Genomic DNA, 26785 nt, shown 5'->3' with positions numbered 1-26785 from the left:
TCTCAGAAAACAGTAAAAAGTGGGTTATAATTCCACAGAGGCCAACGTGGTTTGAGGAATTCCTTGTTTTACGTGATTATCGATCCAAAACTCAAAGATATTTATGTTTTATGGCAAAGAAAAGCAGCAAACCCTCCAGTGCAGAGTGAGATAGTCACAAAGTTTAATTCGGGGATAAGAATTGTCAATTTCATTACATGACAGTCAGCGCATTTCAAAAATGAAAACGTCCTGCCCACGTGCACGAATCCTGAAGATTAAATGATCACATTTCGTGATCATTTGACAGAACTGTTGTGATGCCGGGTTGAATCTTCACACTGGAGAAGCCAAAACTGGAAAATTCTGACCTTTTTTGCTTGTAAAATAACCTGAGCTGCAACTCCATTAGCAAATATTTTTCATGTGACGTCCATCACAACCTCGCAGAGCACGAGGGACTCGATCTGTCCGGCCAACACTTCACAACGTATTTTATTTCCTGTCAAAGTTGACCTTCACATCTGAGGAGCCGCAAAGCTTTTGCTTGAGAAAATGAACTGAAAAGATAAATCAAATATCAAAGCAAAGCTGGTGATTCATTCATTCTTTTACTTTCATCACTTCAAGTACTTCATTTTATTCAGCTCTCAGTACTTTGAGTTTTGTCCTCAGACAGTAAATCACATGAAATTTGACTGTAATGAAGCGTTTAGAGCAAAGAGAACAGACGCAGATTATATGGAGAATAACACATCACGAATGAGCCTTTAGGCAAACATTTTACGGTCGTGAACTGATCACCTTTTGGTTTCAAGCAGCTGGTGGGACAAAACACGACGCAGACGCCGTCTTGACTCGCCGTGGTCCTTTTTCGCTGCTTCCTGACATTCGACCCGGCACACGATTAAACGCCAACTCAATACGTGGCTGAAGCCTCATCTTCTCAAATCCTCACGCTGACCTCTTCAGTGAAAGCACAATAATCCCGGGCGGGATTTCATATCACTGGATTTCCCGCTGAGGATTTCCGTGTGGGTCACGCAACTTCAGACAGGACAAAAAGACGGCGAGAGAGAAAAACAGAATATAAAGAAACGTGCTGATCGCGAGGAAACTCTGTTGATATCTGATTAACAACTCGAGTAAAAACAGAAAGAATTTTCTGCTTGCAGCTTCACAAACAGAATCTGCTGCTTTTCTGTTTGAAGTCGGCGTAAACTGAAGATGTCTTGGAGCTAAAAAGAAACAATAAAATTTTTAAGACAGTAACAGAAACGGGACACTTTTTGCTTTGTTTTCCATCATTTTAAAGGATTAATCATTAAAATAAGGGTGAAAGTATTTAGAGTGTGAAAACGGTGATAAGAACGTACGGTCACATCATGTTGTTGCTCTGCAAGCTGCTTTAATTAAAGAAGTGTCATACTTTGACAATGAAAAATAATCTGGAGGTTTGAGTCACAACTTTGTTTTAAGAAATTAACCTTTTTTTATTGTTTAGTCTTGAAATTCCTTTACATAATACATTTTCCTCTATAAGTATTTCCAAAATATCTTTTGCTGGTTTGTTCAGTAATATTTTTCCTATAAGTAGAATTTCATTTCAATATAGTTCTCTTTTGAAAACAAAACAAAACAAAACAAAAACACATCCATCAGTGTGTTTCTGTCCAGGGTCTTCACGTGTTGGACGAGAGGACAGAGAGGCTGATGGGAAAACTCATCGCTGCCGCGGCTCTGCGGTCCGGCAGAGCTGCGAGGTCAGAGGAGCTCAGCTGCGTCTGGTGCAGGACTGCCCTCCGACCGCCGGATATTTGGACCCTCGTGGTGGGAGCAAATGAGCATCTTTTTAAAAAGTCCCATATGTCTGTCCCTGGTGGGTGGGGACACTAAAACACAGTCCTCTCCCCACTTGTTGGCTTTCCAAGCTGTCAAACACCAGGGATGCTGCTGCTCCTCCTCCTCCTCTTCCCAAATCTTACCGACAACAACATGACTTTAGGCTTTGAAAATATTGCCAAGATCGTATGTATAACATAAAAACCCAGCTGCCTGTAATCGACTACAGGAGTCAAAGCTTTAGTTTAGTCCTCAAGGCCCTCGTTGTTTGGGCTTAAAGGTAATCCTCTCAGTAACTTCCCCTAACAATTTGGGTAATCTTTTCGATTAACTGCCTGCTGCCGCCGGCGCCGCCTCGCCTGCTGGTAAACCCAATGCAAAGCATCCACAGAGTGACAGCAGCTTTCTGTACGTTCCTCTCAAGTTCTTCTGACTGACTTGCAAAAAATCCCACAAACTGCCCACCGAGGAGAGACCTGGACCGGAACAGCAATACGATGGATGCTGGTTCTCTCCTTAAAGGAAAACTTAACTCTTAAACAGGTTGACTCCTCGCTCTTTAAATATGACCTACGTTGCAAACAGGAAAGCTGTTCATTGGCTTCATTTCTAGTTATAAAAAACCAATTTGCTGGTTTTAGTATGTTCTCTCTTTCTTTTTAACTTTTTTTTTCTTTTTTTTTTTTTACAATAATGCACTCAGTTTCAGCCAATGAGATTTTTCTCATTAGTCCATTTTTTTTTCACTTTCAGAGTTTCACACAACCACTCAAACCCTCAACCCTACAAGCTTTAGGATAATACACCAATAATTCCCTGCACATGTACTTTTTTACGCCACGATACTTTAGTAGGCTATTACAGCACGATTTGTCATGCACTTTATCTTCTCTTTTTTATTTTCAAAATACCCCTATACTGCAGATCTGTCCTGTAACTGTACTAACAGCTGTTTCTGGGCTTGTTCTCAGTCGTCATCCACGTCATCTCCCTCGGACTCGTCTCTCCTCTCGTACATCTTATCCCTCTGCCTCTCCTGGATCTCCTTCATCTCCTCGGCGTATCTGCAGAAGGCGCCTCCGAATTTGCTCCAGGCTTTGAACGGGATGGTGATAGAGTTCCTGTAGCTGGGCTTCACCTCGCTCACACGCAGGAACACTCCGTATTTGTTGGACCCGACGTCGAAAAAGAACCGTTTCGAGTCCACCATGATGGAGGTGCCCTCGGGAAGCTCGCTGTAGCCCCCGGCGGCCATGCCCCCGGTCAGCTCCTCGTCGTCACCCCCGTAATCATCTATGAGCTTAGCAAGGGCGTCTCTAAACTCTATTAGCCCTTGGGCCGGAAGGGCTATGGTCTGGCCGGCCAGCATGCCACCCACTGGGCCCCCAACTCCAAAGCCAGGTCCACGGTTTACGGTCTGCCGGATCCGCAGGAACCTCCCCCGCTGGTTCTCCTTCAAGTCCAGGTAGTACTTGCGGTTTTCCCGGACGAGAAACTCGCTCTTGAGAGCTCGTCTGGGCCCGCCGTCCTCCCCCACGCTGGCCTGGGCTATCTGCTCCGGACTACTAGGCCCAAGCTGGGCGTAGTGCTCGATGAAATCCCCGAGGTAGTCACGGAACTCCGCCGCCACTGACAGCGAGAGGGTCAAGCGACTTTTGGAGCCCCCGGCCCCTACCTCGGCGATTTTGATGAACCTGCCCTTGCTGTTCTGCTTGACGTCCAGGTAGAAGCGCTTGTTCTGGATGTCAAGGCGCTTGGACGCCAGCTCCTGGGTCTCCTGGTCCCTCTGGAAATGCTGGAAGCCGCCTCCACCGCCTCCCCCGCTACTGCCACCGCGCTCACTCCCGCTGTCTCCATCCGCCATCTTCAGCTCCACCATTCGGCTCCTGCCCCTCTCTCCTGCGTAGCTGCTTTCTGCGTGCTCTCAGGCAGCGCGCGCCCCCCTTCGCTCTCATCGCGGGTGCTCTTCAGGGAGTGTTGTCATTGGCCCACCCGTCTGCCACTTCCGCGGGTTCACACGCTTACGGCTCTCCCATTGGTCGGCTCATTTTGTCCGTCACACCCACATGTAAAATCTCTCTTCAGCCATTGGGCCAGACTGGGGTTCCGTTTGCGTACTTCTGGTTGTGAAATCTCCTTGTTTTCATGACATAATATGTTGAATTTTTTTTAGTTTATATTTTTTGGAAGAGCTTGTATAATGTGTCGACATACCTTGTTTTTCTCCTCACAGAAAAACTAGTGGAAAGGAATCTGGAAACATTTCATGTGTTTTCATACAATATGTGCTAAATTGTTTTTGCTAAATCTGCTGCCTTGTCTGTTATTGCCAGTAGCAGTAGTCGCAATACTACAGGCTAAAAATACCCCTTACAAGTAAATGTTTCAGATTCAGAAAGTACAAACTATCTAAAGTTTCAACAGTTAGATCAAAAGTAGAAATACTCACTATGCAAAAAAGTGACTCCTGTACATATTACAGTATATTATTGGATAATTATACCACGCACCAATGTGTAAGTATTCCTCGCTGATGGAGCTTGTTTTAATATACAGCTGAGACGGTAAATCTGTCTTATTGTGAAAGATAATCACACCTGTTATTTTATTTTGAAAAGTAACCACAGCTGTCAGAGGCATGTAGAGGAGTAGCTGTGTGTAGCAGTATAAAATGGAAGTTCTCACCCCAAAATTGTACTTAACTTACATATATTTGATTAAATGTAGATTCGATGAGAGACAATCGGTTCTCACACTTTACTCAACTAACAGCTGCTTTATTGACGAAGAGTTTATCCAACCGTATGCAAAGAATTTAAACTTTTATTTATAACAATGGCGTAAAAGTCTAACAACAACGTTATAAGTCTCTCACAGGAGATAAACTGCATATTTTCTTGCGAAATGCTGTTGTACTTTTACTTATGATGAACACGTGACTTTGTCCTGCTGTAGCTTCTTGTGTACTTCATCATTGCACTACCTCTCTCTGTCCACAGGTGGCAGCAGAGCTCCGTTTGCCTTCCACATATGTTTTCAGCTGCGCTCTTCCACTTCCTCGCAGCTGGATGTGTCGGCAGCACCTGAAACCACAGACAGGCAGACAGGTAGACAGGTACACCACAGCCAGTCTGTTTGTCTCACTCTGTGTGCCCGTTGTGAAGCTAAAGCTAATCAGTGCGCCTGCGTGTGTCGTTACAGAGAGGCTCAAACAAGGAAAGGAAAGGCACACAATAGTACCTAAATAAACTGTTTGTTTGAAAGGAACAGTTGTTGTTGTTGTTATTATGCCCGTGTAAAAACACTGGAGTCAGCCCCATGTAAACTCCTCCGTGTCATTAAACAGACCAAATTCCGTGAAATGATTACCAAGAAGTCAACCTCAGTGTCCTCGGTGCCAAAACAAGCTGTGCTCAGTATGAGTTCTGAGTTCTGAATCCCGAAAAGCAGAAGCTGGAAACAGTGGAGCGTTTCTGGGCTCACAGTGGAGTTCAGCTGCTGCACTGCTGTCTGGTCTGGTGATGGTCGAAGTATTCAGAGCCTTTATTGCTGAGTAAAAGTGGCCAAACCGCAATGCTGAATACTCCATCACAGGTAAATGTCCTGCAAAGTCGTTCATAAGTTTAAGTACTGTGAGGGTTGGGCTCAAGAGTAAAATTCAAACACTTTTAAGGTGTGTAAATCAAAAATTAGTCAACATCTGCTTTGCTGTTAATACAACAGTGAAAAATAAAGCTGCGCCCCACAGAAGTCGGTGTGTTTTATTGACTGTCAGGGATTATAAACGAAACATTCAGCGTTTGTCTGATTATCAGTGTCAGGGTCCAATCAGGACGATCTGATTGGTGACACGTCACGAGCAGCAGCCTGTCAACACCGACTCACCTGAATCTGCACAAGTTATCAAGTACACGAAGTGGAGCGAGAGGTACATTTACCTCCAAAGTGAAGTGCAGTGGAGGCAGAATAAAACATACTGAGGAACTAAAGATCCTAAAGATCCTAAGGAGCCTGGAGTGAACGTTTTCTGAGTGCATTTTACTCTCACATAATTTGGCTGAAAAGAGACAAAGTTTTAAAGATTTAATAACGATTTTATTTCACAGTAACACAACAACAAAACTTCATAGATTCAAATTTAAATACATCCAAACTGTACATGAGTGAATTCAGACGCGTGCACACACACACACACACAGACACAGTCACACACACACACAGTCACATCAGCATTGCACACCACCCTGTTTGGCTCACAGCAGTAACTGTGCCACGTTTCTCATAAACCATCTATTGATCCTATTAGGATAACATGAAAAATAAAATCAATCATTTTGTGTAACAAAATATCACAGTGAAGAGCTGCACAGGCTCATCGGGCGGCCACTGAGGGTCACTTTCAGTAATACTGAGGATAAGTCGGGTAGGAGGTCACGGCGGAGGGCAGCACGACTCCTGGCAGGCTGCTGTACTGGTAAAAAGAGTCCAGGGGCAGAGTGGGGACACTGGGCAGGCTGGAGCTGTACTGCAGGCCGTGTGGGTGGGCGTAGGAGGGAGCGGTCGGGCCCTCCGCCGCCACCGAGTGATACCTGGGGTAGGGCCCCGGTCTGTAGGCCTGCAGCTCGGGGTAATGCATCAGCTGAGACGCCACGTTTGCCTGACAGGCATGAGCCAGGGCGTCCTGCACCGTCCTCTTCAGCTTCATCCGCCTGTTCTGGAACCAGTTTCTGATCTGCACAGAAGACAGCAAAAAAAGGTCTCATGAGGCAAAGTTTCTCCACAGAAACAGTCGTGTCTGTTAGGGAACGTGTTCAGCCTACGGAGGTCAAATCACGACTGGAAGATAAACACGCAATCAATCAGCCCGTAAAAAGATTCTTGAAAAATATTACCAAACAAACGAAAAACCAGAATATAAAATATTATAAAAAACACTAACATTTAGTCCTCACATAAAAAAATAATTAAATTATAATGAAGTAACAAAAATTTTTGAAAAATATTCCATGTTTTGTTTTGTGTGTTTATAGTAGTACTGTGAGGAGCCCATACAGTGAAGCCCAGAGGACACGTCCTCAGTGGTGGAGACACAGCAGACTGAGGACTCTTACCTGTTTGTCCGACAGGTTGAGCTTCTTGCACAGCTCGGCCTTGTCCTGCGTCCCCAGGTACGCGTTCCTCTTGAAGGCCCGCTCCATGCTGCTGATCTGCTCCGCCGTGAAGGCCGTGCGAGGCCTCCTCCCCGACGGGGGGGAGGCCGGGGAGGAGGCGGAGGTGCGGTCGGCGCTGGTGGAGGGCGAGAGGGAGCGACCTCCCTCGCTCTCGTAGCCGGAGGTCTCCTCCTCCGTCCCGCTGCTGAATCCTGCTTCAGTCGCTGGAGGAGAAACAAGAAGCCACAGTGAGGTCGACATGTTCAGCTCCACGCTGCAAAAACACCATGAAGGTCCAAGAGTATCTCAGCAGGAAAATGTACTTCAGTGCAGTACAGTGTGGCCAGTCAACCAGCTGATTCAGGTGTCAAAGTAAGTACGAGTAAGTACTGAATCACTCTGTTGAAAGTACAACAGCTCCCTCTGAGATGCAGTAAAACCAGAAGCAGCATAAATAAAGTAGAAGTACCTTTTCCTGACAGTAGCTGAGACAACGTAGTAGTTATAAGATATTTAAATGTTGATTTAAGTATTTTGTCTTCATGAGCACTGAAACTGTCCTTATTGCTGTTCACGGTGCGTCTGTTTGAAATATAAAGTACAGTACAGTACTTGAGTAAAACCTGTTCCTGGACTCACCTCGGTCACTGTGAGAGCTTTCCTGCTGGAGGCTCCTGTTCTCCTCCTGCTCAGGTAAACCTTCAGACTTCTGCCTGCAGTAAAACCCAGGCAGACTCTCTGAATGTGTCCCACAGGCGGCGGGTCCGGAGGCAGAGACGCTGTCTGTCCCTGCAGGCTGGCTGCTCTGGGCCATCCACTCAATGGAAAAATGTCCCCTCATGTCTGTGCCGTCCTGGAGGAAAGAGTATGTCCTTAGTGTCTCTGTCCAGAGTGCAGGAGAAGTCCCCTCTGCTCGGTCCTGGTGTCCACTGGCCTCCTCATCAGCTGGTCTGTATTTATAGGAGGCGTCCCTCCTCACTCGGAGTCCCTGAGCCCGGAGATCAAAGCACACGTCCTCCCCTCCCCTCCCCTCCTTTAGTTTTCACAACTGGAGTAATTAAGACGTCTCATTCAGTCTCAATGAGGCTGTTACAACCAGGCTCCAGTGAGTCTGGGAAGGACCTCCTCCACACCTCCACCTCCTTCCTGCCTGCCCAAAGCAGATACACCTCATTCCAAAGTGTCTGCACCTCCACACTGCAGATAAATACAAACATTTCAGTCTTCAAAAGACTGAGTCCTCATAAGACAAAACTCGGGGCTGAAAAAGCCCATCAGCTCCTCTGCAGCGTAAAGAAATCATTCAGCTCCCGACGATCAGTAAAAGACTCAAAGGTAGACAGAAGTTTCAGTTAGCGTTTCGTGTTACTTTAATGTTATGTACTTTATTAACTTTAACTGCAGAACTTTATTTATACACACTTCATGTACAGACTGAAGCTGAGGACACCTGACCAAAGTGTTGAGGTTTCACTCAGCGTCTCACTTATGATTTTAAACTAATCTGAGTTAAACTCAAATCCTTTACTGGAGTACAAGTACTACAAACAGTCTGTGCAAGTGATAACACATCTCAAAAGTCACACTCAGGTTAAACTTCAGGTTTTTCTGTGACTTTAATCTGAATCTGTTGTTTTGAAGTACTGGATCTGAGTACTTCTCCCACCGCCGCTCATTTTGTCAGGTTTTCTACATAAAACATTAAAGTGCAAAGTAACCTGAAACTGAATGTTGTCAGATAAACGTAGAAAACAAGTCAAAGTACCTCATTCCTCTTTGGGCTTTTATGAGGTGAAAGTGGAGAAATTCTTACGTAAATCACAAGTACCTTAAATGTGTACTTTACAGTACAGCATTTGAGTAAATGTACTTTAAATTCCAGCTCTGTTCAAAGACTCAGAAACAAGTTGGAATAAAATGACTTCACTTGCATGCGTTTGTGTCTTTTAAAAGTGACAGTATTTCTCACAAACTTTGACTGCAGTATCATAAAAATAAAAGTAAAACGTTTTTCAGTTTCTGGTTAGTTTCAAGACAAAATGATTCACTGACTCTTTTGAAAGATTTCCTGCAGATGAACTGATGCGAAAACAGCCGTTAATCAAACTTCTAATTTGGCCTACAGTTACTTTAAAAAATGACATTTAATCTTCCATTAAGCGGCTTCAAAGGAAAAGGTGCCTCCGGGTTCATTAGCGACACAATGAGCAGTGAGTGGCTCGAGACGACGGCGGCAGATAATCCGGGATGATCCCAGATTAAAGGCCGACTGTCTGAAGTGTGACGAGAGTCACATTCACTCATCTCACATCAGTAAGCACACAAAAACACACATCTGAAGTACTTTATTACTCAGACTACTCTCATCAGACCAGTAAGGAGTGATGGGGAAAGTACACAAATCCTCTTCTTCAGTAAAAGTACCAGTACCACAACTTCAAAATACTCTGCCACAGCTAAAATGAATGTAGTGCAGTACAAGTGCAAGTTAAAATACTCGAGCAAAGTACACAGGCTTGTGTAAAAGGGGAAACCGTTTGGGACAAAGTACCACAGGATTACTATGAACTTGTGGTGGAGGGAGTATTCACATCCTTTACTGAAGTAAAAGTACAAATACAGCAGAGTAAAAGTTTTCTGCCACAAATCAAACTTGCTGCATTCAAACTGTTACAGTAAACGTACTTACTTCACTTGTATTGTATTTGTTGTACCAAAATAATGTGAATTATTCACCCTGAAAAGCACAAAAACAATTTGGAATAAAGTCAGCTCACATGTAAACCAACTGTGTTGTAGTTTTATTTTTGTGTATAAAAACCCTCAGCTGACGTTTTATCAGCATGTGAAAACAGACTGAAAGTTAAACTAATATAAAATAAAATGTTTCGATTCCTCACGACTGAAGGATTGGCTGCTTTTGGTGTAACGTGAACGTCTCACGGCTCGTCTGTGGCCTGAACGGTCAGTAATTCTGCTCTTGTCTCCGTCTGTGAACTCAGGATGCAGGATGGATATTTATCTCATTATTTAATTAAGCTGTGTGCAGTTTTTAAACTTCAATATACCAACCAGAACTAGTACTACTACTACTCCTAGTAACTCTGTTGCATTTTGCACAGTACAGCAACAATCAAAACATTTTGTTAATTCATGGAAATGAACACGTTTGTTTGTATTTAAAATAACCCATAACTACTATAATGTAAAGTACCTGAACGGCGTGTTTAAGTACACCGTTTGAGTACTTAAAGTTCCACCTGAGAGGCAGCGACTCTCACATGACGGAAACTGATTGTCAAGTGGCGCCTTAAAGCTTCATGCGTCGTTCAGGGCTGAACTGAACAGTTAAGTGACTGATAACGAGCTGAGGATGATGAGGATCCTCCTCTTCCTCCCGCGCTGCACCGACCCTCTGAGCAGGAGGAGGAAGAGGAGGAGGAGGAGGAGGAGGAGGACACGGAGCCAGCCGGCCGCCCTTCTGTGTGCAAATGTGAGCGAGCCAAACCGCGCGGGTTTAAACGATTAATCGAGTCAATCACGGAGCGGCTCCATTGATGAGATAATAAGACTCCAGAGAGAGAGGAGAGGAGGGGAGAGGGGAGGATAGGAGAGGAGAGGAGGGGAGGAGGGGAGAGGGGAGGATAGGAGAGGAGGAGAGGAGGAGAGGAGAGGAGAGGAGGAGAGGAGGAGAGGAGGAGAGGAGAGGAGAGGAGGAGAGGAGGAGAGAGCCACACACAAACATTTGAGGTGTTTATAAAATATGTTTTGTTGTAAATGAACCCACCCAGCAGTGACTGACAGGGCAGTAACTATCATGTAAACTGGGGGGGACGCGTCCCTCACTGCTAAACTTAACACATTGTTGTTCTGGTTCCCACTGGCTGCGGTTCTGCATGAATGCTGCTGCTGTGTGCAGGTACGTTAAGGTTCTTTTGAAATCTGTCAGGTGAGACGTGACACTTCTGAGTCTCTGGGATTTGACCAGCGAAGCTTCAGGTGCTGCAGATTGTGGCAGAAATGTAAATCTCCCAGCGTAAAGACATGCCTGACCCCCCACCCCTCCGTCCTCCTCTGTCCCCCGTTTGATGAGGGGAGTCGCAGCGCCTGCTCGTCCACCGGGACCAGTCCCGCTGGCCCCATCAAAGCCCCGGGAGCCTTTGATGGGGCTGATAGGGATCAATGGGACAGGGGAAGAGGCCTTAACTGACTGTGTTACAGACGGGGCGGGCGACTGCTGGAGCCTGCCGGCCGTGGAGATCAATGATTATTGGGCGTCATCAGCGCCTTCATCTGCATGAGGAGTCCATTCAGCAGCACAAACACACTCGCTTCACCTTCATCTTCATCTTCATCTGCTGATCTCCTGAGCTTAACTGCCCTTTTGTTAAAATGTAATCATTTTGTTCAGTGTATCAGACATGTGAATTTAATTTCAAGACCCAAGATAATAACCACAAACCTGATGTGACACGGAGAAGAAGAGCGGCCTTCATTGAAAACCTGCTGTTTTCCACCTGAATCGTGTTTATTTAGGTGCAGTACAAATTATATAAATTACCGAAGGGGTCGACTGATGTTTTTTGGCCGTTTTAATTTTGTGAGGCTCTGCTGTTGGATCAACGTGTGCTGTGAGCATTACTCCCCCGTGTTGAAGACATTTAATCTAAGTAAAATAAAAATAAAGCAGGTAGTCTGAAGAAGACTCTAATATGGTTTACAGTAACTGCACCAAATGTGGATCCATCCACGGCTGAAAATAGTCCCCCAACAAGTACTCTGCTTCCTCCTCTTTGCTTCAAACCTGCAGTCTTTCACTTTAATGAAACTACACATTTGGTGACAAATGCTGATCACACCAAAGGTTTTTATCTGAAAACCCGACAAAGAGACGGCGAGAGCAGAGATCTGAGCCCCACCAGGTCGGGACGAGTGTGTGTCTGCCTCTGGTCTCCTGTCAGCCCGGGGGCGGGGCCGAGGTGTGTTTGTGTCCATAACAGAGCAGCAAACAGGCCCATTAGAGATGAAAGGGTCTGAATGGAGCCAATCAAAGGGGGGCCCAGCAGGAGACCGCTGGCCCCCAGACAGCAGCAGGCCGGGACTGGGGCCAAGGAGGATCAATGACCCCCTCATCACGGATAACACACACACACACACACACACACACACACCCTGTGCGGTCAGCATTGCTCTGTTTTACTGCAGTGCGTTCACATGTTGGTTTCTTTCAGATTAAAGCAGCTTATGCCGAGTCTGTCGTGTCAGACGAAAACGGACGTCAACACAAACAGCAGTTAGACGTAAACGCACGACTTTAAAGGGCCAGTTCACTCAAATGCTAAAACACAAACTCAGTCCTCGCGTCAGCGGAGGTGAAGCCGCTTTTGTCTGTGGTGCATTAGAAGTTGACAGCAACGGGGGAAAACAGAGCTTTGTTTCACGGGTTACTGATGGGAGAAAAGCATTTTGTAAAGAGTGTGAAACAGTTTAGGTTAGTGGACAGTCTGCTGAGGCTTCTGAGGGACCTGAGAGTCCTGACGCATCTGCAGCTCCAAAACCTGCAGAAGATTAGATTTAGGTTTGTTTTGTTTTAAATTATGTGTCTCGTATTTTAAAGCTAAAAGCACCAAATCAGCTCCTTAAAGCGGGACCTCGACGTGTAATGGAGTGTTTCCTCCACACAGACGTCATAAGCTTTCCACAGGGAGGAGAAAGTCCTTCATCCACAGCGCAGTACATTTACATTTACACAAACTGTCCTCACAGCGGGACAGACTCAAAGTCTCCTCGGCCCTCAGGAACTTTTGGTTCACACTTTCGGTGTCAAAAACAGCGACGTGTCAACGGAGACGCAGGAACATCAAATCAAACTCGGCTCTCCCTCCCTGCGGCGTCTCTTACTCTGAGCAGAGTCTCGTGGTTTCATTTCACACGGCTCGCCTGCCTGACGTGGGAAAAGCCAAACTTTTTGGTTTTGTCCCTACACGAAGCAGAAGGAGAAGGAGAAGGAGGAGTCTGGACGTCAGAGAGGATGTGAGAGGAGGCCGAGGTGTGAGGCCTGACACGGCCTTTGATGTTTAACTGGTATTTAGAGGTTAATGAGGCTGTTAGGAAGAGGAACACACACACACACACATAGTACATATACTTAAGTACTGTACTTTAGCGCCACTCTCTACTAGTATTACATCTCAGGGGGAATACCGTACTTGTCACTACATAATATTTACTGTACCTGTGACGTGTACTTCAGTCGTATTACAGACTCCAGTAAAGCACAAGTCGTTGTGTCTCACGCTGTGTTTGTGTCTGTGTGGTTTTGTTTCACAGATAAGACGACGAGGACGTTGCAGGATTCAGGTCAGTGGAGCACAGGTGTGTGTGTGTGAGTGTGTGTGTGTGTGTGAGTGTGTGTGTGTGAGAGGGGAAATGACCTGAAGCGAGACGAGCCGGATACAGAAACAAACCATTTCACCATTTAAATTCTGTTTTATTTTTGTTGATGAACATGTTCATCTGATCTCAGAGCAGATTTAATCCCGTCACAAAGTCTGCTGAGGACAAACCAGGCTGCTCGTCTTGACACTCCTGTTGCTGTTTGTAAGCCGTCCTCATTCAGATCTGTCCCGCCGGCTTTCGGCGTCTCCTCTGTACCTGAAACAACGGGCCAACGCGGCTCGTCCTCGTGTCTACGTCAGCCCTCCTCCTGACTCGCTTCACCCTCCTGTAGGAGCGCGTCAGGCGTTTCTCTCCGACGGGGGGATGTAGTCCAGGCCGAGGTGAGCAAATATCTCCTCCTCCGACGTCGCTCTCAGATACCGTCCCTGTAAACACAAATAAAACCTCAATGACATCGAGCTCGTTCAGGAGCAGAAAGACGGATGAGGTCTATAAGGTGCGAGCGCGTCCACCTGGCTGTTGTCGTACAGAGCGTGGCTGCTCAGAGACATGGTCTTCTCGTGAGCCGCCCAGCGTCGCAGCTCCCTCTCAAACAGCTGTGGACACAAAACCCTCACATGTAAAAAGCGACTCGGCAACAGATCTGACGGTGATGTCCTGCTGTCTGAAAGGTCACCTTGGATCCCGTCCAGCCCAGCAGAGCAAAAGCGAACTGGCTGATGGGAGACACCACCAGGTCCACTCTCACAGCTCGCCACGGTTTGGGTCCGGTCTCCGGTCCACCTTGGTCTTCAGCAGACACGCGGCGACTCGGACTCGGCTCAGATGTGTCGAGGGGTTGCACGCCATTTTGGCTCGCTTGTTTCTCCTCCTTGGCCAGTTTAAAGATGGAGAAACACCTCTCGAAGCGGTCCATGTTGGAGGGGGGCCGAGCGGGACCGTCCTTAGACTCCAGGTACGAGTTTCTTGTAGTTTTCTGGTACAGCAGGAAGCCCTGGAGGGAAAGGAAATGTGGTGAATGTTGCAAATGTGAATCCAGATTATTGGAAAGCGTGACAGCACGTGGCAGCCATTTCACCTGCGATTCCAAACAGGAAACCACTTTAGGCATCAGTCCCACCTCTCTGCCCTCCTCTGGGTGTGTGATCAGGAAGTCCACATCATGGCCGGTCAGCTTCCCCCTGGACGCAGAGGCAGTCGTGATGTTAACGCTCTCTAAAGACTACGACTCCCATGAGCCCACGAGAGGAGAAGAAGGCGATCAGAGGTGAGAAAACTTGTTGAGTTTGCGAACAAAAACGTCTGCTGTCATAAAAGATCCAGGCAAACATTAGTTCCAGAAGTCAACACCTTTTTGTCAATCACAGTTTTTCAACCAAACATCTTGAGGAATTTGCCTTAAATTACAGCTTCCTCTCATCTTTTGAGTATTGATCAGCCGCCATGACGACTGCGCCTCCACAGGAACCCGACGCGTCGTGGTTACGTTCGCCTCTGAAAGCTGAACGACCTGAATGCTTTGGGTGTCGGAGTCACCCTGTGTGCTTTACCTCCTGAATCCTCCAATCAGAGTCATCTGTGCGCCCGGTAACACGGACACGATGGCCTTCTCCACGAGCTCGCCGATGGCGTCAGCCTCCGCCTTGGTGACCGGCTGGTTGAGGTCATCGTAGTGCTCGAGTCCTGACAGACGACAAACTGTTCACTCAGGGAGAAATTTGATCAAATACGTCACGAAAGCAGACGTGGGAGACACGAACCTGCTTGCTGCGCTCGGTTGAGAGTTTGTCCCGACGCCTGAAGCTGCTGGAGGCTGAGTATCCCCTCTCTGATCCATCGATCTGCCGTTTTCGCCCCGACGCCAAAAATACCCGTCAAAACCTGAAATACAAACGATGGCTGACCATAACGACTTCACCTTCGCCAGTTTGTGAGATCATCTTTACAGTCTGTTTCAAGGAAGCGTCTGAGGGCATTTCACGTTCTCGTTACTATGAACAAACCCTTTAAAAACACCAAAACCAACACTTCCTGTCTGACACTCAACTCCAGACTGATTGGCTCCCAGTGAAGAGAAAAACCTGTAGTCACTGTAAACCACTGTAGTTTACATCAAACAAGCAGGAGGAGGAAGCGCCTTTGTCTGGGACTACTTTCTGTGGCGGATTAACCCACATGAGGAAAAATAACAGTAAGTTCTGGTCTTTTCACGGATTTTGACCCGTGCCTGGTGCCACTAGGTGGTGCTAAAGAGTGAACAATCACACCAGCCTGAGCTTCCTGTGTCATTTTAATCCATTTGGAACATGACATCTACACTAAGTCTACGGTCAGAACGGCTGACAACAGACCTTCAGTGCTTTAAAGCGCTCAGACTGCTTCATAGAGTCAACTTCAGTTGAGGCTCCAGTCTCCAGGATATCCTGCGAGACCAGAGAAGATCAGTGGATTATTACATCATATTTGACTGTGGCTGTGGGTAGAAAGCTGGACAAAGTTTGTACCGACCTTGATGACTCTGAGCGAATGCTCTCCAAGGCAGGGAAGCCCTCTGAGCTGTGTCATGTCCGTCACTGTTTCGGGGAGGGCCTTCAGCACGGCGGCGGCCCGTCGAAACGCGACGCCTCGTCCGTCCTCGTCACTGAGCTCGGCGTTTTCAGCCAGGAGCGACAAAGCATCCTGAGAGAGAAAAGCACATCCTCAGTGTCACACCAGACCAGCTGCTGACGTTGGAGCTGTAGGACGTGTGCTGATGTGGTCGTTTGCTGGGGGACATACAGTGAGGACGGTGTTGCGGTTGTCCAGAGTGGTCCTGCGCTGACAGGCGTAGCTGGGCACAGAGAACGCCACAACCTCCGCCTCAGTCCTCTGCGGCTCCTGTGGGACACAGAGCAGTCGTCAAACCGCTCACATGTTGGACTTCAGAGACAGACAAACACCATTAATGTTTAACACAGAAGTGAGTCTCCTAATGCATCCTCACATGTCCTGATGTTTGGACTCCTGTGGGGGACTTTCTACTCCGAGGCCTTTGATAATGAATATTGTTAGTTGTGTAAAGTAAAAAGCACCTGCAGTTTATGTCTGTCCAGTACTTTGACAGGACGTCCTGCCTGCATGCTCTCCGTGTACCAGCTGATGTCCAGAAGGTGAGCTGGCGTCCGGCGCCTGTCCTGCGAGTCAAGCCACGTCCTGACCTCCGCGCCACTGTTGTTCTCACAAATGACGTGTGTGATGCGTTCGCTGCCACAAGACAAAACATCAACTCCCATCAGTCTTCAGATTACCCGAGAGCTTCTCCACTGAGAGGATTTGCTGCTCTTCTGTTTCATGTCACCACCAACTGAACATCTTTAGCTTTTATTGTGTTGTGTTTACTGTGGGGGATAAAAAGTACGACATTTCCCCTCTGAACTGTGGTGCAGTAGAAGAAGAAAGTGTCATGTAAGGTACCTCATATTTGTAAATGTACTTACATTCCACACTCATTCAGAAGTAGTGACTTCTGAGCTCACGTGGGAAGAGACATTTAAATAAAAATATTAACTAACATTTTCATCTCCCTGCCACAGGACCACCAAAGTCCATCTGACCTGAACAGCTCCTCCACCTGAAATCCTTTCCTTCGACCGAGCTGAGAGAGAAAAGCTCTTCGACTGGCTCCCATTTTTCTTTCCAGCAGGAACAAAACCACCTGAGGGAACCTGTTTGGTTCGTCAGTCCCAGGGTTCCCGGTCCGGGAGGAGGAGGTTCTTCTTCGCTTCAATGGGACCATGTTCGACTCTGTGCTTCAGTAAGACGTTAAACCATCATCCCCACGACTTGCACAAGAAACGAAAATCTGACATTAGCTCTTTTCACTCCTGTCATCCATCCGATCTTTGTTGCTAGCTTACTCTGTTAAAGCTTTGTACATTAAAGTAGTAATTTCTACTCATAAAGTACTACGACGTAGTTGAGTGAATGTGTCTCACGGAACGGAATCCACTTTGTGATGTAGGTTAGCGGGGAGAAAACCACTTCCAGCAGCAAAACTTCTGTCTAGCAGAGAAACCGGATGCAGCTGTTTTGCTTTACCGGCTCTCTGTGCGCATCACCAAAATAGTTCCGACTGGAAACATAACACGAAAAAACAAAAAAAGTTACGAGATGGTCAGAATGATAGTTTTGACTTAAATCCTTTAATTTAAATTACGTGTCTCCTAATTTCAATGTGGTATATCATCATTCTGACTATTTAGTATTTGTCCCATGAATTTTTGATCTCCTGTCTCCAAAATCAAAATGTATTACACTCAGCTCCTTTAAACTTACTGGCTTATATTACGTTATTTTGATTTTCCATTTCATAATCTTTTTACCTCATAATTTTAATATATTATCTCATGTCAACTGGCTTAAGTTTGACCAGCGGATTGTATTCGTTTGTTATCTGTTATCAATGTAAAATGTTGCATCTGTATGTAAAGTATCTAAAGCTGTCACATCAGTGCAGTGGAACAGAGCAGAAATATTCGAGTACCAAAATGTGACTTGAGTCCAATCTAATTTCCAGCTGAATGTGGTGGATCGTGTTGGTGATGGAGCTGTTTGATCCCCGCTGAGCCCAGCACAGCGCAGATGATGAGGATGGTGAGCAGAACACCTTCAGCTGGCAGCTCATTTCACGGTCTGACAAGCAGCAGGTCAGGCGCGCCTCTTGGTGCTGAACGCCACCTGCCTGAACAACACCTGAGCGTGACCATCATCAGCACGGAGAAACCAACCAGCTGTGGTGAGTCCTCTCACACCGTTATCAGTGTGCAAGGTGTCACACTCACATCCTGTGTTTATTGATTGCTCCTCAGTGTTTTTAGTTCATGTTTTGCTTTTGCACTGTGCTCACCGTGCTGCTAACGTGGAAGCTTCCTCTTTACGACTCGGGGTCAAAGGTTTGACCTCCCGGGAAATGCAGACGTTCACTTTGCTGGTGTGAGTCACATGAGAAGACACTCACACACTCTCATGTCGGATTTCTATAATCTAGATAGATAGAAAGATACTTTATTGATCCAGAGGGAAATGCAAGATCTAATCTAACAATATAATGTAATATAATATAATATAATATAACATAATATAATGGCGGGTGTGTCTGTTATTCTGTTCTCAGCAGTTTGGTTTCCACTCAGGCAGGTGGGGTCAGCGTCATGTGTGTTAAATGTCGTACAGTGTGTGTGTGTGTGTGTGTGTGTGTGTGTGTGTGTGTGTGTGCCAGGCGTCACTCCTCCCACTCTCCGTCTGATCATATGACCCCCAGCACTCGACTCCACTTCCTCAAACTTTGAAGCTCTCGGTGTGTTTGTGTGTGTGTTTGTCCGGCCTGCGCACACTCATTCAAACAGCCCGTCCTCCCGTCTGAGCAGGAAACGAAACCGAACTCCACCCGGGGCTGTGGAGGTCCGATGGCAGGTCTAATGAGCGGATCCGGAACCCGGCGGAGAGGACACCCAGCGGCCCTCGCGCTCCTCGCGCTGCTCACCTGCTGCGTCAGGTGTGCGGAGCCTCGCGCCAAGCCGAGCAACATCATCCTGATCGTATCCGACGACCAGGATGTTCAGCTGGGGGGGATGGTGAGTCGATGTTGAACACCTGGACAGAAAATTCATGTGCAGATTGTTCAGGATCAGAACAAAACACGAAGAGGAAATAAAAGTGAGAACAGCCGTAACGAGCGGCTTCCCTTTCAGCGTAAAAGCTTAAGGAGTCCGGAGGAATCGAGTCGCCACACGCGTCGAGTGTCTGCTCGTCTCCGTCCTGTTTTAATGTGCAGAAATCTGAAACGGAGGCCACCTGTAAAAGTTATTTTAGTGAAATGCAACAAGGTAAAACACGAGAACGTAAACAGGAAAAAGTGCATTTTTTAGTCCTGATGTCACGCAGGAACAATAAAACTCCTGTGGCGCTTTGTGAGGATTTGCTCCTTTTCTTTTTCTTACAAGGCCGTAAATTTTCTTTTTATTTTGGACTGGAGCCCAGCTGCTGTTTTCTGCTGATGTTCGTCGTCACACACTCGTCAGAGGCACAAACCGACGACTAATCGACGATCAGTCTCAGTATTGTTTCGTCGACTGGCTGATGGTTTGTGTGATCTGTCAGAAAACGATGAAAAGGGACGTCTGCAAGGAGACACTTTTGTCCAACCAGCAGCCAGAAGATTTCCAGTTAACCCTCGTTAAAGAGCAGCTGGACGTTGGACTGAAACAATGAATTGACTGTCAGAATTAGTAATCAGAATTCCTTTATTTATCCCCGAGGGGAAATTCTTTATCGTACAGACTTTGCACTTGCAGTTTTCCCAACCAAGAAAAGAAAGTGAAAGATATAAAATAGGATAAAAAACTAAGACTAAGAATAAGTCTAAACTACAGGTATTTACATGTGTACTTATACACATTGTATATATAAAGTGAGTGTGTCCGTCACAGTGCTGACTTTAACAGTTTGATGGCGACAGGCAGGAATGATTTCCTGTGTCGCTCTGTTGTGCATCGTGGGTGAGAGGGAAAGTCCAGTATCGTCCTTATTTTGGACAACATCGTCTTCTCAGACACCACCGTCAGGGAGTCCAGTTCCTGTCCCACAACATGGTGGCCTTCCTCGTGATGCTGTTGAGTCTGTTAGTGTTTCTCAGCCTCGGGCAGCTGCCCCAGCAGACAGCAGCGTATGTGACGGCACCGGACTCCACCGACTCGAATGATTCTTTGCCCGTCAATCAATCACCAATCAGATCTCGACTGAACGACAGGAGATCAATCGTAAAACAGTCAGTACTTCCTGTCAGGTGCTTCGGCTTCTCTCTGGCCTCACTTTGATCACTTTTCACGTTTGTTCCTGTCCTGCAGAGCCCCATGAAGAAAGCCAAGGCCTTGATAGGAGACGCTGGAGCGACGTTTGTGAACGCTGTGAGTACACGTGAACAAAGTACAGCATGTAGGTACTTGTACTGCAGTATTTCACTTGGTACCTGTTCTGGACCGTGTTGGACACTCGATTTAAGATTCCACGTCACAAACATAAAACGAGTTTATGGCAGATGACAGACTGTTAAAGATTAAGCCGACCTCCGTGTGGTCAGGCTGCGTGTGATCCGTCAGATGTCTTGTGATCCGTCGGCGCAGTCATTTCCCCTCCAAACGTCTCACGTGGGTGCATTGAAATACTGAGGCAGACTGTCCAGTGTCCACATTTAGTTACGCATCAGCATTAACAGTCTGACGCAGTCACAGTAGAGTTTTTACTGCACAGCGAGTACTGCTGATGTACTCTTACTGCAGTGTGCACACACCTGTGATGTTGAAACTGAATGGGATCCACATCCTCCTCTCCTGTCACGCTTCTCTTTCATCATCTGTTCTGTCGCTCCTTCTCTTCCTCTATTCTCTTCCTCCTCGTCCGTCGCTGCTCTCGCTTCCTGCTCCTGTGAAGTTTACAGTCACGCCGCTGTGCTGCCCCAGCAGGAGCAGCATTTTGACCGGCCGCTACCCCCACAACCACGCGGTGAGGAACAACTCCCTGTCGGGGAACTGCTCCAGCCTCCAGTGGCAGAAGGGCCCCGAGTCGGGGGCCTTCCCCATCTACCTCAGCAAACAGAAGTACCAGACGTTCTTCGCCGGGAAATACCTTAACCAGGTCTGAGCACGTGTCACGAACACTCTGACATCGATATTACCTAGTGCTTTAACACACTTCCTGCTCCAGCCCTGAAGTATGCACCCCCTCAGCACAGGGACCCCGCTTGAGTGTCACCTTGTGCATAAGATGAAGTGAAACCAGACGATCGGCTCTTTTCTCCTGTTAGACAAAGAGAATAAAACTGTAAAACAACATAAAACCGAGTGCTTTTAGAGGACGAAGGTCACACACTGGCAGCAGAACAGGAGAGAGAAAACAGCTCACTGAGACGCACGAGGGACAGTGAAAGCACCACGACTAAGAGTCAAAGTGTTGTTCCTGCTCATGAGGTTCTGACACTTTTAACTGTCTTTTCCTCTGCTGTCAGTATGGTAAGAAAGATGCAGGAGACGTCGGCCATGTTCCACCTGGCTGGGACCAGTGGCACGCGTTGGTGAGTCACACACACACACACACACACACACACACGCTGTGTAACACCAACCCTGTGTGGATGTACCAGTTGAATGCAGCTGGTGCAGCAGCAGGGTCCCGTTTCTCTTGACATGAATGCTGTGTTTGTAAGTTGTTCAGCTGTCACAGGCTTTGCTGTGTGGTCGCAGGTGGGCAACTCGCAGTACTACAACTACACGCTGTCAGTCAACGGCAAAGAGGAGAAACACAGCGACAGTTACGAGCACGACTATCTGACGGACCTCATAGTAAGTCGTGATCACCACACCCTGAGCCTGTGATCGGCAGTGTCTCGCGCAGCGGGACATCTCATGGGACATTTATGTAAGACTTTATGGGAGGACGTCAGACAGCTTGTCTTGGTATTACCTGCTGCTGTCATAGAAACATAAAATGCGTAGTAAGCCCTCTGCTTTGGCCAGTCAGCAACTGTGAAAGGTCGACCATCGACGACTGGATGGCGTAGAAGAAACAGACGAGTCAGTTTGTGTCCGAGTCTTTACTTTGCTGAAATGTTTCAGGCTGCAGGTCGCCCTCATCGGGTGGCCGACGAGTCTTTCTGCTTCTCGTACAGAGCTGAGTGAACCGCAGGAACGTACAGATCCGTTGTTTGAATGTTTGTGAAGGGTTACGTCTTTGATTTAGCATCTCATAACGTTACTGAGGAACTTGTTCACGACAACATGAAGAACTGAAGCCATTGTGGCAGCTCTGTGACGCTGCGTTTAGACTCGGTCGGGTTTTCAGCTAAATGCTAGCAAGCTGATGCTGCGCAGGTGAATCTTAAAGGCGCCGTGAGGTTTCTGCAACAGAGCAGAAGATGCAAACTGTTAAGATCATCGATATTTCAATAAAATGTAGAGCTGACAGGCAAATAAACCACAAACAAGTTGTTCACGTGGGGGAAAAAATGAGATGAAAACTTGAAACCTCCAATGAGCGAGTTTGACTTGGTGGACTTGGTTTCATAATCTGGCAGTTAAGAGGACTGATTTAACACAGTGTGAGTCTTGGAGCTTTAGTCCCATCTAATTACATGTATTTAGCAGCGTGTGGCCGCTTGTTATTACATAACCTGATGTGTTAATGACTCTCAGATGCACAATCCTCCCACGAGTCCACGACCCACAGTCAGCACATGCTGGTCTTCTCTTTGAGCTTCTGTGTGGTGTATTCAGTCTTGGCTTATTCCTCCCTCCAGACGAACCGGTCTCTCAACTTCCTGGACAACAGGAGTCCTCAGCATCCGTTCTTCCTGATGCTGTCCCCTCCGGCTCCTCACTCGCCGTGGACGGCAGCACCGCAGTACCAAAAACACTTCACCGACATTCGAGCCCCTCGAGACGGCAGCTTTAACAAACCAGGGAAGGTCGGTCCAGGTCGACGTCAAACATCGCTCGTAGCTGTTTAACCTTTAGTTTTCCCTTCCGGTGAATGTGTCTTTGCGTGGTGTTTCAGGACAAACACTGGCTGCTGCGTCAGCCGGTCAACCCCATGCCGAACAGCTCCATCGATTTCCTGGATAATGCGTTCAGGAAAAGGTACGACTGCGAACGTTTTTCTTTTGGGCTCTGGGGAAGGCAGTTTAAGATGGTCGGTTCGCCGCTTTGTGTTGATTACATTTGAATCGCAGTGAGAGAATTAAACGGTTTTTGAAGAACAAAACACGGCTTTGGGCTGGGACAGCCATCCACCGCCAGTGACTGAAAAGTTCCCAGCCTTAGCGTTTTCACACCTGTATTACATTTATTAATAGTTTTGGATCTTTTGGTGACCCGTCCTGCAGGTGGCAGACCCTCCTGTCTGTGGACGACATGGTGGAGCTGCTGGTGAAGAAACTTGACAGTATGAAGGAGCTGGACAACACCTACATCTTCTACACCTCAGACAACGGCTACCACACAGGTCTGAACGTGGTCCAGCCCAAGCCCCCCCTCAGGTGACTGAATGCTGTGTGTTTCCTGTCAGCTGATCGCCGCTTTTCACTGCTCACAGGTCAGTTCTCTCTGCCCATTGACAAGAGGCAGCTGTATGAATTTGACATCAGGGTCCCGCTCATGGTCCGCGGTCCCGGCATCAAACCAAACCAGACGCTGCAGGTCACAAACGAGCTTCTGATTAAATCTGTTATAAGATGCAGGAATGCGACTGTACTCTTGGTTTCAGTTCCGTCTTTGTGTTCCCCTTCAGGCTCCGGTGTTGAATATTGACTTGGCTCCCACCATACTGGACATATCTGGTGTCAACGTGTCCTCTGTGAATGTGGACGGGCAGTCTTTCCTCGCTCAGATGGTCAGCTGATGCTCAGATGTTTTCCTGGATGTCGTCTTTATCCCAGTCTTAAAAACTAACCTCAAACTGTCTGACTGTCAGGCTCCATCTCTGCGTAATGGGACTGCACGGCCCTTTTTCCTCGTAGAATACACCGGAGAGGGGCAGCCCACGACAGACCCTGCTTGTCCCAAACTGGGCCCTGGACTGTCTGTGAGTATCAGTCACAACAGAAGACAGTAATACGTTTAAAATGAATATTCTGACGCTTGATTTTTAAAAAGTCGTTTATCAAGCAGAATCTGACCACAAAGTACTTTCAGTTCGGGATCTTTCAAACACATCGCGTCACGTTCAGGTGCTCACAGGAATGTAAATGTGAACGTCTGCCACAACAAACTGCCCCAGCAGATGAAGATCGTATGATATGACTGAAAGCTCCAGAACGTCTGTACCAACAGTGAAAGCAGTCGTCATGCAGACGGAACAGAACTGCTTTGTAGCTTCATTTCTAATGACAAATCTTATTTATTTATTAGGTGATTTAGATTTTGGATGAATAAGTTACTGCAGTGGAGTAAAAATATTTGCCTCTGAGGTGCACTAAAACAGAATTAAAATGTTGAATAAAGTGGCCTCAAGACTCAAGTACAAGTACCTCAAATTTGTACTTTAGTACAATAAATGTACTTCGACGTCTGGACCTTTAAGTGAGATTCTTTTGCTGAAGTGGTCAGTTTGTGGTTTCTGATTTCAGAAGCATTTTGGGATGATGAAAGCACGCGACTCGGCAGAATATGAGACGAAGGTCCATTTGTTTGGAGACGTTTTAATGCAGGAATGTTGTCACTTTATCATTTCTCAGAGGACAAACTGGTTTAAACGTCAAACCGTCTGCCTCTGCAAAGCCGTGAAAGTAACACACAAAACTCATCAGAAGCCTAAAACCAGCGTTTTTAATAAACCCGTCAAACGTGTGGTTGTCCATCGTTGTCAGCCGCAGTGATGTCACAAGTTTAAAACTTCATGCAGACTTCACACAAAAGTGGTTTCATCCAGAAGCTTCCACTGCGTTGGTCGCGTATCAGGTGTCCACAAAGGAAGCCTGTGATGCACGTTGCAGCTCAGTGGTTCGCTTTGTTCCTGTAAAACTGTGGCCTTCAACAGATGTGTTTTACGGGGAGGGAAGAACATTCCTCAGTCTTTTATGGCTTTCATGCCTGCAGCCGTCAGGAGGGCGTAGAAACAAAGCGGCAGCCTGCACAGAGCGGCTTAATGTAATCCACACTTGTTTCTCCTCAGCAATGTTTCCCGGACTGCGTGTGCGAAGACGCCTACAACAACACGTACGCCTGCGTCAGGACCCTCGACGGCAAAAACAACCTTCAGTACTGCGAGTTTGCAGACAGCGAGGTACTGCGTCTGACGCCGGCAGACCTGCGAGAACATGAGAACATGTGATGTGAAGCTCAGCCTGTTCTTTGTGTCCCACAGTCGTTCGTGGAGGTGTACAACCTGACGTCGGACCCCTACCAGCTGGAGAACATCCTGAAGAAGGTGGATCCGGCCGTCCTGCAGGAGATGAACCAGCGGCTCATAAAGCTCCAGTCCTGTGAGGGCGACAGCTGCCGTAACATCGAGTGAACAGGAAGCTGCCAAAATGACCAACAGTTACCACAAGTATGACGGCTGGAGAGGCCTTTCTTCATATTAATGTTTCCTGCTGTGAAGGTTCGCCACGTCTCAGGAGGGAAGGCACAGGTGGAGGAGACTCAATGCTGCCTGTCAGTCACGGGACACTTGGACAGAACAGGAAGTAAAGGTTTCACATTTTGGAGGCGACTGCACACGTTTTCAAAATGTTCTGCCTTTGACTTTAGTTCAACACCTGTGCTTTTCCTGCTGTGACAAATCAAAATGTCTGCTGTGAAAAGGTCTGTTTTTTTCTGAGCTGAGCTCTTATACTGTTAGTTTATGTATTTACTATAAGATAAACTCTACCCGTCTGTTATGTGTTTCTGCATATAAACTGCACTAGAAACTTTCTTTTGTTCTTTAAAATGTTCAGGGTTTAAATTGTCTTCTGAACATTTTCACAGAAACACAAAATGGCTCCAGTATTTGTCAGATGTGGAGATTTATTCTGAAAACAGACGCTGCCAAAGGTTTGTTGTTATGCCAGTCATCTCTAAAGGAATAGTTCCATGTTTTCAGAAAGCATCTCTGAGTGTTAGATAAGAAGATTGATGCTAAGCTAAGCTAACAGGCTGCTGCCTCCACATATTTATGGCGTTGGAGTCAATCTTCCCATCGAATTCTCTGCAAAATTCGTTAACCAAATGTCAAACTGTTCCTTTGAGATGAACCGCTGCAGAGTTCAGCGGTTCTCTTGAATGTCTTCTATGCAGCACTTCTAGTGAAAGAAGACAAAGTCTTTGTCCAGTGGACACAATTGGTGTGTCCAATCATTGCTCCAGTTTTGTGCCACTTTTTTAAAAATGTTTAAAAGGAAAAAAATGTTCATTGAAATCTTTAACATTGAGTATTGATAATATTTGAGCCCTTTTTAAGTGGAGGCTGACAAAAGTGACTTTTGAAATGTGAGCTTTTGTTTTAATTGTGAGGAACTGAAGGGACATTTGAAATGAACACTTTAAGCCTGTCTGCCTTGTGTTTGCACTGACGAGCCTCATGTGCCTTTTTAAATGTGAATGTTTTTGCACTATGATCAAAATAAATCAAAATAAGCATTTAAATGTGCCTCCCATATGGATCTCTGGGTGTCACACAGCTAAAAGGACATTTGAAGTGTTTATGGACAATTATTCCTCTGTCATGAAGACATGTTTTCTGTTATTCTCCTGCAGCCTCCTCTGATTCACTTCTCTTCGAATAAGCACTGAACATTAATGTGGAATAAAACTGAAGTTCAACCAGATGATAAAGCAACTTTGAGGTGTTTTGTAGGATGTCAGGCAGGAAATTTATTTCAGCAAAAAACAAAACAAAAAAAAAGA

General features: G+C 46.6%; 4 protein-coding genes across 7 annotated transcripts; 1 reads left to right on the top strand and 3 right to left on the bottom strand.

The window, feature by feature from the left end:
• Positions 1-1365: 1365 nt before the first annotated feature.
• Positions 1366-3766, bottom strand: purbb (purine-rich element binding protein Bb). The gene has a single exon (XM_046375673.1). It carries the CDS (start codon positions 3698-3700, stop codon positions 2789-2791), a length of 912 nt encoding a protein of 303 aa, XP_046231629.1. The 5' UTR covers positions 3701-3766; the 3' UTR covers positions 1366-2788.
• A 2147-nt stretch (positions 3767-5913) lies between these two features.
• On the bottom strand, positions 5914-7888 carry ved (ventrally expressed dharma/bozozok antagonist). Of its 2 annotated transcripts, none has more exons than XM_046375442.1 (3): positions 7607-7888; positions 6933-7245; positions 5914-6553 (listed from the first exon to the last, which is right to left on the bottom strand). In XM_046375442.1, the coding sequence occupies exons 1-3, from the start codon at positions 7810-7812 to the stop codon at positions 6221-6223; spliced, it is 852 nt and encodes a 283-aa protein (XP_046231398.1). In that variant the 5' UTR covers positions 7813-7888; the 3' UTR covers positions 5914-6220. The 2 variants fall into 2 exon arrangements, with proteins under 2 accessions (XP_046231398.1, XP_046231397.1); XM_046375441.1 differs by having other exon boundaries at positions 6933-7195; positions 7611-7888.
• A 5552-nt stretch (positions 7889-13440) lies between these two features.
• Positions 13441-17502, bottom strand: polm (polymerase (DNA directed), mu). Of its 2 annotated transcripts, none has more exons than XM_046374185.1 (11): positions 16922-17502; positions 16442-16613; positions 16149-16247; positions 15879-16049; positions 15722-15793; positions 15131-15251; positions 14921-15053; positions 14449-14551; positions 14047-14364; positions 13883-13966; positions 13441-13795 (listed from the first exon to the last, which is right to left on the bottom strand). In XM_046374185.1, the coding sequence occupies exons 1-11, from the start codon at positions 17143-17145 to the stop codon at positions 13709-13711; spliced, it is 1584 nt and encodes a 527-aa protein (XP_046230141.1). In that variant the 5' UTR covers positions 17146-17502; the 3' UTR covers positions 13441-13708. The 2 variants fall into 2 exon arrangements, with proteins under 2 accessions (XP_046230141.1, XP_046230142.1); XM_046374186.1 differs by having other exon boundaries at positions 16964-17479.
• A 492-nt stretch (positions 17503-17994) lies between these two features.
• Positions 17995-26524, top strand: gnsb (glucosamine (N-acetyl)-6-sulfatase (Sanfilippo disease IIID), b). 2 transcript variants are annotated; one of them, XM_046374184.1, is made up of 14 exons: positions 17995-18144; positions 18776-18982; positions 20255-20314; positions 20838-21041; positions 21412-21477; positions 21647-21745; positions 22699-22866; positions 22956-23038; positions 23284-23402; positions 23493-23596; positions 23688-23789; positions 23871-23981; positions 25071-25181; positions 25263-26524. In XM_046374184.1, exons 2-14 carry the CDS (start codon positions 18815-18817, stop codon positions 25410-25412), a joined length of 1545 nt encoding a protein of 514 aa, XP_046230140.1. In that variant the 5' UTR covers positions 17995-18144; positions 18776-18814; the 3' UTR covers positions 25413-26524. The 2 variants fall into 2 exon arrangements, with proteins under 2 accessions (XP_046230140.1, XP_046230139.1); XM_046374183.1 differs by lacking the exon at positions 17995-18144 and adding an exon at positions 18158-18339.
• Positions 26525-26785: the final 261 nt, after the last annotated feature.

Source organism: Scatophagus argus, chromosome 20 (assembly GCF_020382885.2).
Source record: "Scatophagus argus isolate fScaArg1 chromosome 20, fScaArg1.pri, whole genome shotgun sequence".
NCBI classification, from domain to species: Eukaryota; Metazoa; Chordata; class Actinopteri; family Scatophagidae; genus Scatophagus; species Scatophagus argus.
This window is presented reverse-complemented; position numbering and strand designations above follow the sequence as displayed.

Excerpts from the sequence above, each read along its gene's own strand:
- gnsb (XM_046374183.1), top strand. The coding sequence starts at position 18,319 with ATGCAGACGTTCACTTTGCTG. Across the intron at positions 23,039-23,283 it reads GATAATGCGTTCAGGAAAAG|GTGGCAGACCCTCCTGTCTG; the intron begins GTACGACTGCGA and ends CCCGTCCTGCAG. Across the intron at positions 23,982-25,070 it reads AACTGGGCCCTGGACTGTCT|CAATGTTTCCCGGACTGCGT; the intron begins GTGAGTATCAGT and ends GTTTCTCCTCAG.
- ved (XM_046375442.1), bottom strand. The coding sequence starts at position 7,812 with ATGAGGGGACATTTTTCCATTGAGTGGATGGCCCAGAGCAGCCAGCCT. Across the intron at positions 7,246-7,606 it reads TCTCACAGTGACCGAGGTGA|CGTGGAGCTGAACATGTCGA; the intron begins GTCCAGGAACAG and ends GTGTTTTTGCAG. Across the intron at positions 6,554-6,932 it reads TCAACCTGTCGGACAAACAG|ATCAGAAACTGGTTCCAGAA; the intron begins GTAAGAGTCCTC and ends TCTTCTGTGCAG.
- polm (XM_046374185.1), bottom strand. The coding sequence starts at position 17,145 with ATGGTCCCATTGAAGCGAAGAAGAACCTCCTCCTCCCGGACCGGGAAC. Across the intron at positions 15,252-15,721 it reads AGCGCTTTAAAGCACTGAAG|GTTTTGACGGGTATTTTTGG; the intron begins GTCTGTTGTCAG and ends TTTGTATTTCAG. Across the intron at positions 14,552-14,920 it reads CTGATTGGAGGATTCAGGAG|GGGGAAGCTGACCGGCCATG; the intron begins GTAAAGCACACA and ends CTCTGCGTCCAG.
- purbb (XM_046375673.1), bottom strand. The coding sequence starts at position 3,700 with ATGGTGGAGCTGAAGATGGCGGATGGAGACAGCGGGAGTGAGCGCGGT.